We start from the raw sequence: 14,006 nt of genomic DNA on the forward strand, positions 1-14,006 counted from the left end.
TTTTTCTGAATTTTGTAACAGCAGGATTATCCTGGATATTTTCTGTAGCTATATAGATGGCTACAATAACAAACAATAGCATGTGTAAGATAGAAGAGTCATAGGAAAGCTTCTCAGGGCACCTTTAAAGACTAGAGTAACCAAAGAGATGCTCAGAACCAGTTGATACAGAGGTAATGGTTGCTGGGGGGGGGAGAAGTGGTTTTGTTAAAGACAGCCTGACTTTAATTTCAAAGACTTGGAACACAATCTAAATTAGATGATTTGAGTTTAAAAAGTCAAAATATTTCTAGAATGCTGTAAGAAACCATTGAGAATAGTACAATGGGCAGGTTCAGGGCACTGACCCTCTAAGCAGTGGAAAATCTGCATCTAACTTGTAGTTGGTCCTCTCTATACACAGTTCCTCTGTATACACAACTCCTCTGCATCTGCAGATTCAACTAAGCTTGGATCATCAGTACCATGGTATTCACTATTTTAAAAAATCCCAAGTATAAGTGGACCTGAGAAAACCATATCTATATACTCAAAAGTTACTGGCATTGTGTGACTACTTTCAAACAGAAGCCTGCTATGCTTCACAGAAAGTTAAAACAAGATTTTAAAAGAATGCTTTCTCTCCAGGATATTCCCGCAATAAGTAGGAGGAAGACCAGTATACATTTAATTTTTGAACATAATCTTCTGGTGGTAGTCAAGGTGGGAATTCTCAAGGCATACACAATCCCTTGATAATATCCCCTTATAACATTTTCTTGTCATTGTTTACCAGAATCATAATGGGGAATACCATTTAAATGAAATTTCTTTTCCATTTTAGAATAAATCTGTTATTCTATATGATAGCCATTCATTTTAAATATTATCACCAAGTAAACCAGTCCTAGATACAGAGAATTAAAGTTTTGATGATCATCTGATATATATATATATATATTTGTAATTTAATAATGCTACATTTGCTAAATAAAATCAAAATATTTAAATGTCATTGTATGTTATTTCCAAGTAAAGGAATGATAACACGTATCTTTGGCAGGAATGCAATCAAATGTGTGTTAATCAGTCGTGTCCGACACTTTGTGATCCCATGCCATGGACTGTAGCCCACCAGGTTCCTCTGTCCATGGGATTCTCCAGGCAAGAACATTGGAGTGGGTAGCCACTCCCTTCTCCAGGGATCTTTGCAACCCAGGGATTGAACCCGGGTCTTCTGCATTGCAGGCAGGTTCTCTACTGTCTGTGCTACCACTTACATATACTCATGTCAGACTGCAAAAGGCAAAGAGCTTGGAGGAGATTTCACAGTACCCATCAAATTCAAACTTGTGTTTACTACTCAACATAACAAATTCCTCCTCAGAAATTAATCTATAGAAATACTCTCCCAAATACACAAAGATGTATGTATATGAATTTCAATGTAGCATTATTTATTACAGGAAAAGAAATGTCTAACAATGGGAATTGTTCAAATAAGTTTATAATATAAGGTACATTCATACAGTTCATTGTTATGCAATCATTAAACAAATAAGTATATTAATGAACACTAACAAGAAAAGCTATGAGAATAAACTGAAAAACTGTTAAGCAGGAAAAAAGCAGAATAGACAGACCAATTCTATTTTTGTGACTGGAGATATGAGTGTGGTGGGGGGGGTGGGGGGTCGGGAGGGTGAGTATGTTTCTGGAAGGACACCAATCACATTGTTTCCAGGAGGCTGGGAAGAGTTTTCACTTTCACACTTCCATTTTTGTTTGGTTTGCATTTTTAGTCAAGGGCAAGAGAATTCCTAACTGTAAATGGGAAATTTAGTCAGCCATTAAATGAAACAACATCTTTAAGGGTGAAATCTCTACCTCATATATGGACATTTTAAAAGTAAATAACTTACCCCAATGTAACAAAGCCACACAGAATTTTTGACAAAGCATCTTCAGAGAAGTACACCTAAAAAACAGTAAATCTAAAACCAGTACACACACATTAAAAAAAAATGACATGTACACAAGCCTTCTATGGGAAAATATAAAAGGAAAAGGATTAAAATTAAGAATTCTTTAAATTGTAATCCAATAATAATACTCTGGATCAGTATCAGCATTTAACATGAATGTAAAACTGTAAGTTATAGGTTCATTCCTATGCACATGCTACTTTATAGAGTTAAAACATAAGCAATACATTCATATATGGCTTAATCAAAAAAATGGCAGTGTTCCTTCATGACATGACAAACCAGGACAGGGATCATAGATGAGACTGAATTTTTAACTAAACAAAAAAAGCTTACAATGCCAGTTAAATATGTAGAGGCGACCTAACATCATAAATATCACACTTTGTGTGTGTGTGTGTGTGTGTGTGTGTGTGTGCGCTCAATTCTTAAATTCCTTTCATTTCCTATAGTCTTTATCTTTACTGTGATACCACAAAGCTGAGTGATTATAGCATAGGTAATGAACTGCATATTTATTTTCAATGAAGAGGAGAAACTTTTGCAATATGGTTTTGGAAACCCCTGTCGCAGAGTCGGGCACAACTGAAGTGACCTAGCTCACATACAATATTAACATTAGCAAGTTATCGGTAATTGAAGGAGAGTTTGACAGCTTCATACATGCAGATGATAGGGTTGACTTCAAACTTTCCCATGAATTCTACCCAATTTGAAATATACCACAAATAAGATTATTTTTACTACTATGTCATGAAATCAAATGAGAGTGTAATTTAAATACATTAGCTTAGATTTATAAGGAAACATTAAAGGTTTTTGGTGTTCCAGTCTTTTTTATTATCTTATATTTGGGATTCAGTTCACTATATGAAAATTAATCTGAGGTAAAAAGCCCTGAATTAGGTATCAGAAGTCTTGGATACCAATTGAGGCTCTTTTGATGAATCAGGTGTAGGACTTGGGACATCACCATTCTTGATCTCAGTTTCCTCATCAGACTCAAGAACAATCAATCCCTACAATCCCTTTCAGAGCTGCTTATGATTCTGAGAGGCTTTAGTTTAAAACAGAAATCACAGCTTGATCACAAAGAATATTATAAAGTATTAAGTGAGAAACATGTCTTATAAATTGTATCTGAGAACCAGTAGCACATGACAAGCAAACAGAAAAACATGCCTGTTTAGTTCACAACTTAAATAACTCTTAGGAAAAAGATGGGTGAGTATGACCATTTGGTAGTCTAGTAAATTTGTTTGTCAGACTCTGAGTTTTTCACCAGAATTTTGGTTCTTTACACACTTGATCCCACAATGTATCTTAAGGATTTCTAGAAACCAATTCAGTGTGGCATCTTCATTATCTAACGGTATTAAATGTGTGCAAAGTCCTCCCAGCTTTTTTATGCTACCTCTTTCTGATACAACATTGTCTCACAGAATAAACCCGAAGGCAATTTCATAATCAGGGTATGTTGCAAATACACATATCACTAGACTAAGTGTTTTGACTGAGCTGACTAATGACTAAGTAATTCAGCCCAATAATTGATTTGACTCACTTTAATTCAACTGATTCACTGAGTTAAGTGACCAACAGATCATATTGTTCTTCCTTACATAAGATAACCATTCTTTTATTTAAACACATTTGCATAATTAATTCCTCCCCAAGGTGGGAGGTGGGGAATAAGATCAAGTGATTCATAACAAACCAATAGCATTTCCAGAAAAACAGACTAAAGAGAAAATAATCAGTGAAATAATATAAGAAAATTTCCAAGAACTGATGAGACACAAGTTTTTAAACTGAAAAAAAAAAAAAAAAAATCTAGCAACTTCCAAGAAAAAGGAATGGAAAACAAAAATCCATTCCTAAACATATCATTTAAGAATTGCAGAGAGAAAAGAAGCGTTTCCGGAGAAGAAAAAAATCACCAAAGCAATGAAACCTAATTAAAACAAATGTTTTATCTCAAAACACTGAATTACAGAAAACTATCTAGTAATGACTGATGGAAAATTATTAAAATTCTATTAGCCAATCAAGAAGGTATCCAAACAAAACAAATAAATTTTAAATAACACAATGACTTAGAAAATTTACATCCTGTGACTCTCTTTCTCGGAAGTAACTTTATGCTGTGTTCTGGCAAAATGAGGAGTAAATGAGGAAAGGACTGGGGATTCGGGATCCTGAAAAGCTTGACTACAAGCCAGTTGATGGCTCTGCAGTCTTGAGAATGACCTGTCCAGATAGCAGATGGAGTACAGGTGACCCCTGGAAGGAAAAGGCCAGATAACAGTGAGAATGGAAGACAACTCAAAACATACTACGATTCTGAAGCTGCAAAAATTTGAAAATAAAGCAAGAAATCAGAATAACACAAGGGAAAAAAGAAAGTCATAGTCTAAAATTGAAGCCACTAGTCCAAATAAGAATATGAGTTCAAAATAGACTTCAAAACGAAGAATGGAATGGATTACGAAAAAATAAAGAGTATGAGTAAAACACTGAAAATTAAGAATTAATAAATAAGACTCATAAATCTTCTCCCAAGAAGAAAAAATAAGCTAGCTGAAAAAAAAAGCTTTATAAAAACTCCTGATCTAAATATGAACTGAAATAAAATATGGCGTAATTTTAAGCAAATGCTGGAATTAATCCACTTGAAAGAAGGGAGATCCCTTTAACTTTGATTCTAGGAATATTCTCCATTGGGTGGCTTAGGAGTCATATTGAGCAAAATATGATTCTAGGACTCTTCTTGGTTCTAGTGATGAGTAATACTTACAGAGTTCTAAAAGCATTAATGCTGCTATTTATTGATTTTTCAACTTTTTGGCCCAATAAATAGACAAAAATGAAAGATTTATTTACAAATATTAAACATAAATATCATCAATGTTCTCACTGTACAGTTGTCAAAGTTGGAGTAGTATAAAAAATTGGGGTGGTATAATTATAAAAGGAGAGATGGTGAGAAGGCAAAGGGTGGAAATAGCTCAACTTCTTGAAATAAGGAGTCAAGAGAAACTATCTATAGTGAATGAAGCAAAAAAAGGTTGTGGAATTTAAATGTAACCAATAAAAGATGTCAGAAAATTAATATAATTATAATGGAGGAGAGAGAGAGAAAGGTGAAATTACTAAGATAAATTTCTTCCTACCATGGTATCTATTTAAAGATTATAAATGAAAAGAAAAAAGTCAGTATAAGCATATTATTTAGCCTTACAGAGTTAGCCAAAGGAAAAGCTAAAACCAGAAATGGTTCAAGTCAGTTGTTCTCAAAACCAGGAATAACAAAGTGAAGGGAGTGGGGTAAGGGACTGCTGTGCTTTATTACAGTAAGTTTCTGTAACTGGGTGCATGGATTATTTTCATGCAAACTTATTATTTTGTCCTTTTAATTAAATTAAAAGGTGCTATTGGATTTCAAAGAAAATAGCTACTAACAAAGCCCTAGGAGCTTATTAAAGTTTCACAGAAGTGGAATATTAGTTGAACTCCAAGAAATACAAAAGGGAGAGAGTAGAGTCATATTTCTTCTAAGATTCACAATATTTTAACACTTCTGACACCAGGATCTTTGTTAAAATCAATGTCATCTTATAACCACTTATGGCTTGGTAGCAGCTGTGATCTAGTTGTCACTGACTGCATACATACAAACTGGAACACTTTCCTAATGACAGACTAGACAATTTTTAGCCATCAATATTTCAGTCATCAGACTATTTAAAAACCTTTTGAGGAAGGAAGGAATATGAGCCCTGAGTATTGTCTGAAAACCTTTTGTGGACATCTTTTACTAAGATCAATATAGAGTCAGCATAAAATCTGCAAAATGGACAAACATAAAAGAAAATCTCAGAAACCATGGTGAATCACTCTTTTATGAAGTTCAACATCACAAATAGTCTTGATAATCCAGAGAATGCTACCATTTAAGAAAATATTGACATCAACAACACTGCATTGAAAAGTGACTCAGAAAAACCAGATTCTGAATATGAAAAAGAATTCCTTAATGGATTTCTTTTGGCTTTTATTTTCCTTATGAAAGTGGTATGATATAAACAAAAATCTTTATCTAAATAATTCTAAAAGAGTTCTTTCAGTAGGTATAAACCTAGAATTCTAAATGATAAGAAAGCACTGTAAAATAAATAGGCAGAGTTTTTCCTTTCTACAAAAATGGTGGTGTATCTTAGAAATCCACAATGTCTTAGATTTAAAGAATTACAACCAGAAAGAGTGGTAATTAGTAGAAACTGAAGATTACTCTTAATTTGGATAAATCATAACAGATTCCAGAGGGGAGTGAGGATTTAACTGCCCTTTGAAGAATGAGGAGGAATATGAAGCATATCATAAGTATCATTTTTTAAAAAGGTTTTCTAACAGAACCTTCGAAAAGTTAAAACAAAGGTCAGCCAAAAGTATGGATAAAAGACAATAGGAATTCTTGCATAAGAACTGATTTGCAAGTTCAGAATAGTATTAGTCAAAAGACCAAGAAACCCTTTTCCAGATGACTACTTTTTATAGGAAGAACATGTTTACATACTGTTTGTCCTGTATGAAAAGCTTTTCTTCCCCAAAGCAGAGCTTTAAGCAACAGTGTCACTGTAAAATACCCAGGTCACTAGAGAAATACTCAGCTACCTCCTGGGTATCATAATCCTAACAGATAACATCTTAACAATATAACTGGGCTTCCCAGGTGGTACTAGTGGTAAAGAACCCGTCTGTTCACGCAGGAGACTTAAGAGATGTGGGTTTGATCCCTGGGTCGAGAAGATACCCTGGAGGAGGACAAAGCAACCCACTTCTAACAGCAACTGCAATTATCAGGTGCTTACTATGTATGTGCCAGTATGTTTTCTCTATATGTTTATGCATAAACACATACACACACATGCGTGTGTACTATTTTTTCTCTTTCATCTCCTTCATGCTGAAACCAGTTTGGTTCAGAAATATTGTTGGTGCATACAGAAATCCAATTGTTTGATTATCTTCTAGGTTGAGACGCCCAAATAACAGCTGCTAGTTAAAGTAAAATGAGAAAATATAATTCTGAGAAAAACTAAGTTGTCCTACGCCTTCACTAAACAGCTATTTGGTAACAGCTGTTCTTAAACATGAGTTCACATTTTTAAAGCCTATTATAATACCATTATAGATGCTCCTGAGAATCTGTACTTGGCTCACATCTTTAGCTATTATCTAGCATAAACAGATAGAGCACTTATATATTTCCATAAACTTTATCGAAATTATTAGCCCCAGAGTAGAGTCAGTCAGTCTCTCTCTCTCTTCTCCTCATTCCCTCCCCTCCTCCTCTTCTCTGTATCTGTCTCACTCACTATTAAACACACACACACACACACATATATATATATACAGATTTTTAAGTCTGTGCTATTTCTGGATTTTCTAATTGGCAAAGACTAAAATTAATATCAATGCCACAATGCCCCTTTAGAGTGTCTTCAGCTGGGTCATTTTTATTTACTAGTCCATATTACCCTAGTTTGAATAAAGAGGTCCACAGGTACCAGATACTACACTTGATCTTAGCCAAAAGGCCAAGAAGTGATCCAGTAGTCATGTATGGATGTGAGAGTTGGACTATAAAGAAAGCTGAGTGCCCAAGAATGGATGCTTTTGAACTGTGGTATTGGAGGAGACTCTTGAGAGTCCCTTGGACTGCAAAGAGATCCAACCAGTTAATCCTAAAGGAAATCAGTACTGAAAATTCATTGGAAGGACTGATGCTGAAGCTGACTCCAATACTTTGGCCACCTGATGTGAAGAACTGACTCTTTGGAAAAGACCTTGATGCTGGGAAAGATTGAAGGCAGGAGGAAATGGGGATGACAGAGGATGAGATGGTTGGATGGCATCACTGACTCGATGGACATGAGTTTGGGCAAGCTCTGGGAGTTGGTGATGGACAGAGAAGCCTGACGTGCTGCAGTCCATGGTGTTGAAAGGAGTCAGACACAACTGAGCGACTGAACTGATAGGTACCAGAAAGGGTTTCCCTGGTGGCTCAGCGGTAAAGAATCTGCCTGCAATGGAGGAGATTTGGGTTTGATCCCTGGGTCAGGAAGATCCCCTAGAGAAGGAAATGGCAACCCATTCCAGTATTCTTGCCTGGGAAATCCCATGGACAGAGGAGGCTGGTGGGCTACAGTTCATGGGGTCACAAAAGAGTCCGACACGACTTAAGAGACTAAAACCATCACCACCACAGGGACTAGGAATTTTCACTAAAATAGTTCTCAAATGTATGACTCTCTCCTTAAAGACCATCCACGGCACACAGACAATGGTTCCCATAACCCTGTTCTCCCCTCAGCAAGTCTCCATGCTATGCTAAGCAGAGTCATAGCTTTAACCCAGTCAACTAGACCTAAAGACACCAAAGCCAGACAAATACTGTCCCACACTGACAGTGGCCTGTATTCACTTCAGAAGACACTCTATTGGTACCATAAAATTGTATAAGTGGGATGAATCTAGCCTAGCAGTTCTATGAAATAACAAGCAACTTGCTGACTTTCATTCAGTGAGAATCAATATCACAAACATTTCACATAGCCTACCTTAGAGATATTGAGTGTTTGCATCCTAGAAAAGATTTTAAACTTACAAGTTCATAGTACTTAAATTTGACATTGATGTTCTACTGCAAATTCAGCATTTCTGTGTCTGGTATTTCTTACAAACACAAAATCTCACTTTAATTACACGTTTAAGCTCAGAAATATGGTTTTAAGAGTTACAAGTTTCTGGTTTTCATTTTAAAGCCAACTGGAAGCATGAGGATAACCATAAGTCAGAACTACTGAAAAAGGTTGTTAAACACATAAATATGTATTTTTAAACATCTCCTTAATAATACCCTATAGAAACAGAAATATAACCAAAGAGAATCACTCCAAATTAATGAAAGCTTCCATTCAGCAGGAATATATAATAATTTTAAATGCATACATATAGTATAACTTTAAAATAACATATGCTTATTACAATGTAGCTTCAAAGTACATTGATATATGGTGAAAACTCAGAGTATCACAAGGAAAACAATAGATAACCACACATATGGTAGAAATTTTTAATACTTTCTCCTTAAAGAATGAATAGATGGGGAAGGAAATGGCAATCCACTCCAGTATTCTTACCTGGGAAATCTTATGTACAAAGGAGCCTGGCAGGCTACAGTTCATGGGATTGCAAAAGACTCCGACAAGACTTAGTGACTAAATAATAAAATGATTGTGTGCTAAATTTAAGTTTTTAAGTGCGTGCATTTGAACTGATAAAACAAATTTATATCAATTGATGTATAGAAACAAAAAAATAGAACAGCAAACATAAATACGTGAGGATATATGAGACTGAAATAGTATTAACAAATGACATTGGAACAAAAACATTAACAAATTTGACATACATTGAACTCAGCTCCTCCAAACTGCAATTGGCACATTATTTTTAATCACCAGTGGGACATTTACAAAAACTGATCACGTACAAAGACATAAGGCAAGTTACAAACAAATCCAAAGACTAAAATCATACAGATACAGACCACATTCTCTGTCCACAGTGTTTTTAAGGCAGGAAAAAAATAACAAAAATATAGCTACACAAATGCCATGTCCTAATAGACAATAAGAAAAATTGGTTTTGGTAATCTACAGGGCAAAAAAAGATATAATCAAGATTAAAATACATTTTAAACTTATGATAATGAAAAAAGCATCTCAAAACTTAATTTCACGCAGAGAAAGCAGTATTGAGAGGAAAATTCAAAGTCAGAAAGAAACATCATTCTTAATGTGAAATGATTTATTCTGTGAGCACTTCAAATCAACATTATACCTGAGGTCCTATGCAAGGCAGAAAGAGAAGTAAGAAAAGATTAGGGATTATAAAGAAAGAAACAAAATTGCCATTACTCATGAATGACAACAGGAGTGGAAAATTCCAAAGTATATGTAAATTGTTTAACTTAGTTACAAAATTTATTAAAATTGCTGGGGAAAAACATAAAACCAAGTATTTTAACACTTCCCAACTTCTTATATGAGGCCAGTATTACTCTGACACCAAAACTAGACAAAGACATCACAATAAAAGAAACTACAGACCAATATCTCTTATGAATATAGATGCAAAAAATACTAGCAAACCAAGCCCTTCAATGTATAAAAAGGATTATACACTGTAATCAAATATGATTTACCTCAGGAATGCAAGTTCCATTTAAAATATGAAAATCAATGTTTGATCAATCATAATAATACAATAAAAGACATGACAAGTCAACAGCAAAAGCATTTGACAAATTCCAATGCTATTTCATGACAAAAACATTCAACAGGACATAGAACTTCTCCAACTTGATAAGGCTGCATGTGAATAACCCACAGCTAACATCATTATTGTTGCTGTTACTTAGTCACTAAGTCATGTCCAACTCTTTGCGACCCCATGGGCTGTAGCCCGCCAGGCTCTTCCGTCCATGGAATTTCACAGGCAAGAATACTGGAGTGGGTTGCCATTTTCTTCCCTAAGGGATCTTTCTGATCCAGGGATAGAACCCACTTCTCCTGCTTGGCAGGCAGATTCTTTACCACTCAACCACCAAGGAAGCCCCGGCTAACATCATACTCAATGGGAAAAGACTGATCACTTCCCTGCTAAGTGAGCAGGATCAGATAACGTTACTCACCTGCACTTTCTATTCAATTAGAGGTTTCAGCCGGGGCAATTGAGCAAGAAAAAGAAATAGAAAACATCTAAATTAGAAAGAGAGAAGTAAAACTATATTCTCAAATGACATGATCTTATATGTAGAAAATACTAAGGAATTCACACACAAAAAATATTTCTGTTGTTGTTCAGTCATTAAGTCATGTCTGACCATTTGCAACCCCAGGAATTACAGCATTCTAGGCTTCTTGTCCTTCACTATCTCCCAGAGTTTGTTCAAACTCATGTCCACTGCGTCACCAAACCAACTCATCCTTTGTCACCCCTTCACCTCCTGCCCTCAATCTATCCCAGCATCAAGGTCTTTTCCAATGAGTTGGCTCTTGGCAGCAGGTAGCCAATGTACTGCAGCTTTAGCACCAGCCCTTCCAATGAATATTCAGGGTTGATTTTCTTTAGGATTGACTGGTTTGACCTATTTGCTGTCCAAGGAACCCTCAAGAGTCTTCTCCAGCACCATAATTCAAAAGCATCAATTCTTCAGTGCTCAGTCTTCTTTATGGTCCAACTCTCACATCCATACACGACTACTGGAAAAACCATAGCTTTGACTAGATGGATCTTTGTTGCAAAATAATGTCTATGCTTTTCAATATACTGTCTAGATTTGTCATACCTTTTCTTCTAAGGAGCAAGTGTCTTTTAATTTCATAGCTGCAGTCACCATTCGCAGTGATTCTGGAGCCCAAGAAAATAAAATCTGTCACTGCCTCTCCTTTTTCGCCATCTATTTGCCATGAGGTCATGGGACCAGATGCCATAATCCTAGTATTTTGAATGTAGAGTTTTAAACCAACTTTTTCACTCTCCTCTTTTACCCTCAAGAGGATCTTTAGTTCCTCTTCACTTTTTGCCATTAGAATGGTATCATCTGCATATCTGACACTGTAGATATTTCTCCTTGCAATCCTAATTTCAGTTTGTGATTCATCCAGCCCAGCATCTCACATGATGTACTCTGCATAGAAGTTAAATAAGCAGGGTGACAATATGCAGCCTTGACATACGCCTTTCCCAATTTTGAACCAGCCCATTTTTCCATGTCCAGTTCTAACTGCTGCTTCTTGACCTGAATACAGATTTCTCAGGAGGCAGGTCAGATGGTCTGGTATTCCCATCTCTTTCAGAATTTCCCAGTTGTTGTGATCCACACAGTCAAAGGCTATAAGGTAGTCCATGAAATAGATGTAGATGTTTTTCTGGAATTCCCTTGCTTTTTCTATGATCCAACAGATGTTGGCAATTTGTTCTCTGGTTCCTTTGTCTTTTCTAAATCCAGCTTGTACATCTATAAGCTCTTGGTTCATGTATTGCTGAAGCTTAGCTTGAAAGATTTTGAGCATTACCTTGCTAGCATGTGAAATGAGTACAATTGTGTGACAGTTTGAACATTCTTTGGCATTGCCCTTCTTTGGGACTAGAATGAAAACTGACTTTTTCCAGTTCTGTGGTCTCTGCTGAGTTTTCCAATTTGTTAACATACTGAGTATAGCATTTTAACAGCATCATCTTTTAGAATTTTAAATAGCTCATCTAGAATTTCATCACTTCCACTAGCTTTGTTCACAGTAATACTTCCTAATGCCCACTTGACTTCAGACTCCAGGATGTCTGGCTCTAGGTGAGTGACCACACCATCATGTTGTTCAGATCATTAAGACCTTTTCTGTATAGTTCTGTGCATTCTTGCCACCTTTTCTTAACCTCTCCTGCTTCTGTTAGATCCTTGCTATTTCTGGATATGTTCAGCAAAGTTGCAAAATACAAAATCAATACACAAAAATCATTTCTATTTCTGTGCATTAACAATGAACAATCTGAGATAAAATTAAGAGACAATTCCATTTCCTATAGCATCAGAAAGAATTAAATACTTAGGAACATTTTCAACAAAAGAAGTGCAATTATTTATACAATGAATACTATAAAACATCATTGAAAGAAATTAAAGAATACCTAAATAAATGGAAAAACACCCCATGTTCACAAACTGAAAGAACTTTTATTAAGATGGTAATACTTCCGAATTTGGTTCAATCTAATCCCTTCAAATTTGTAGTGACATTTTGTATTGACATTGACAAGCTGATTCTAAAATTCATATGTATTCACAAGGGAATAGCTAAAACAATATTGAAAAAGAAGAACAAAGTTAGAGGATTCAGTTCTGATTTCAAAATTTGCTTCAAAGCTACAGTAATCAAGACAATCAAACTAAGACCGTGGCATCCGGTCCCATCACTTCATGGCAAATATATGGGGAAACCATGGAAACAGTGACAGATTTTATATTCCTGGGCTCTAAAATCACTGCAGATGGTGACTGTAGCCATGAAATTAAAAGACGCTTGCTCCTTGGAAGAAAAGTTATGACAAACCTAGACAGCATATTAAAAAGCAGAGACATTACTTTGCTGACAAAGATCTGTCTAGTCAAAGCTATGGTTTTTCCAGTAGTCATGTATGGATGTGAGAGCTGGACTATCAGGAAAGCTGAGTGCTAAAGAATTGATGCTCTTGAACTGTGGTGTTGGAGAAGACTCTTGAGAGTCCCTTGGACTTCAAGGAGATCCAAACAGTCCATCCTAAAGGAAATCAGTCCTGAATAGTCATTGGAAGGACTGATGCTGAGGCTGAAACTCCAGTTCTTTGGCCACCTGATGTGAAGAACTGACTCTTTGGAAAAGACCCTGATGCTGGGAAAGATTGAAGGCGGGAGAAGGGGGATGACAGAGGATGAGATGGTTGGATGGCATCACTGACTCAATGGACATGAATTTGAGCAAGCTCCAGGAGTTGATGATGGACAGGGAAGCCTGGCGTGCTGCAGTCGATGGGGTCACAAAGAGTCGGACACAACTGAGCAACTGAACTGAACTCAACTCAACTGAATCAAGACAATGTGGTATCTCATAAAAGGACAGAAATAGAGCAACGGAATAAAGCTGAGAGTCCAGAAATAAACCTTTACATTTTTAGCAAAATGGTTTTTAACAAGACATCTAGATATGAGGAAAGAATGGTCCTTTCAATAAATGGTGCTATGACAAGTAGATATCCACATGCAAAAGAAAGAAACTGATCCTTTCCTTTATTCTATATATTCAAAGTAATCAAAAACCCAAAGATAAAAGCTAAAACTATAATTTTCTTATAAGTAAAACATAAAAGTAAAACTCTTCAACCCTGAATTAGGTAATGGCTTTTTAGATATGACACCAAAATTAAGTATAAAAATAG

At 35.7% G+C, this 14,006-nt stretch overlaps 1 protein-coding gene and 1 pseudogene across 7 annotated transcripts in view; both read right to left on the reverse strand.

The window, feature by feature from the left end:
* LEPR (leptin receptor) overlaps nucleotides 1-14,006 on the reverse strand; it is a 93,126-nt gene that overhangs the window by 70,795 nt on the left and 8,325 nt on the right. For 5 of the 7 annotated variants that reach the window (XM_070468015.1, XM_070468019.1, XM_020877743.2 and 2 more), the window contains one exon: nucleotides 1,902-1,957. In XM_070468015.1, the coding sequence (XP_070324116.1) occupies nucleotides 1,902-1,941 (40 nt within the window). In that variant the 5' untranslated portion in view covers nucleotides 1,942-1,957. Of the gene's footprint in view, nucleotides 1-1,901; nucleotides 1,974-14,006 lie in introns of all 7 variants that reach the window. The other 2 variants (XM_070468018.1, XM_070468020.1) reach the window with 1 other exon arrangement.
* Nucleotides 7,412-7,576, reverse strand: LOC139035392 (U2 spliceosomal RNA; annotated as a pseudogene).

This window comes from Odocoileus virginianus, chromosome 5, assembly GCF_023699985.2.
Source record: "Odocoileus virginianus isolate 20LAN1187 ecotype Illinois chromosome 5, Ovbor_1.2, whole genome shotgun sequence".
NCBI lineage: Eukaryota > Metazoa > Chordata > Mammalia > Artiodactyla > Cervidae > Odocoileus > Odocoileus virginianus.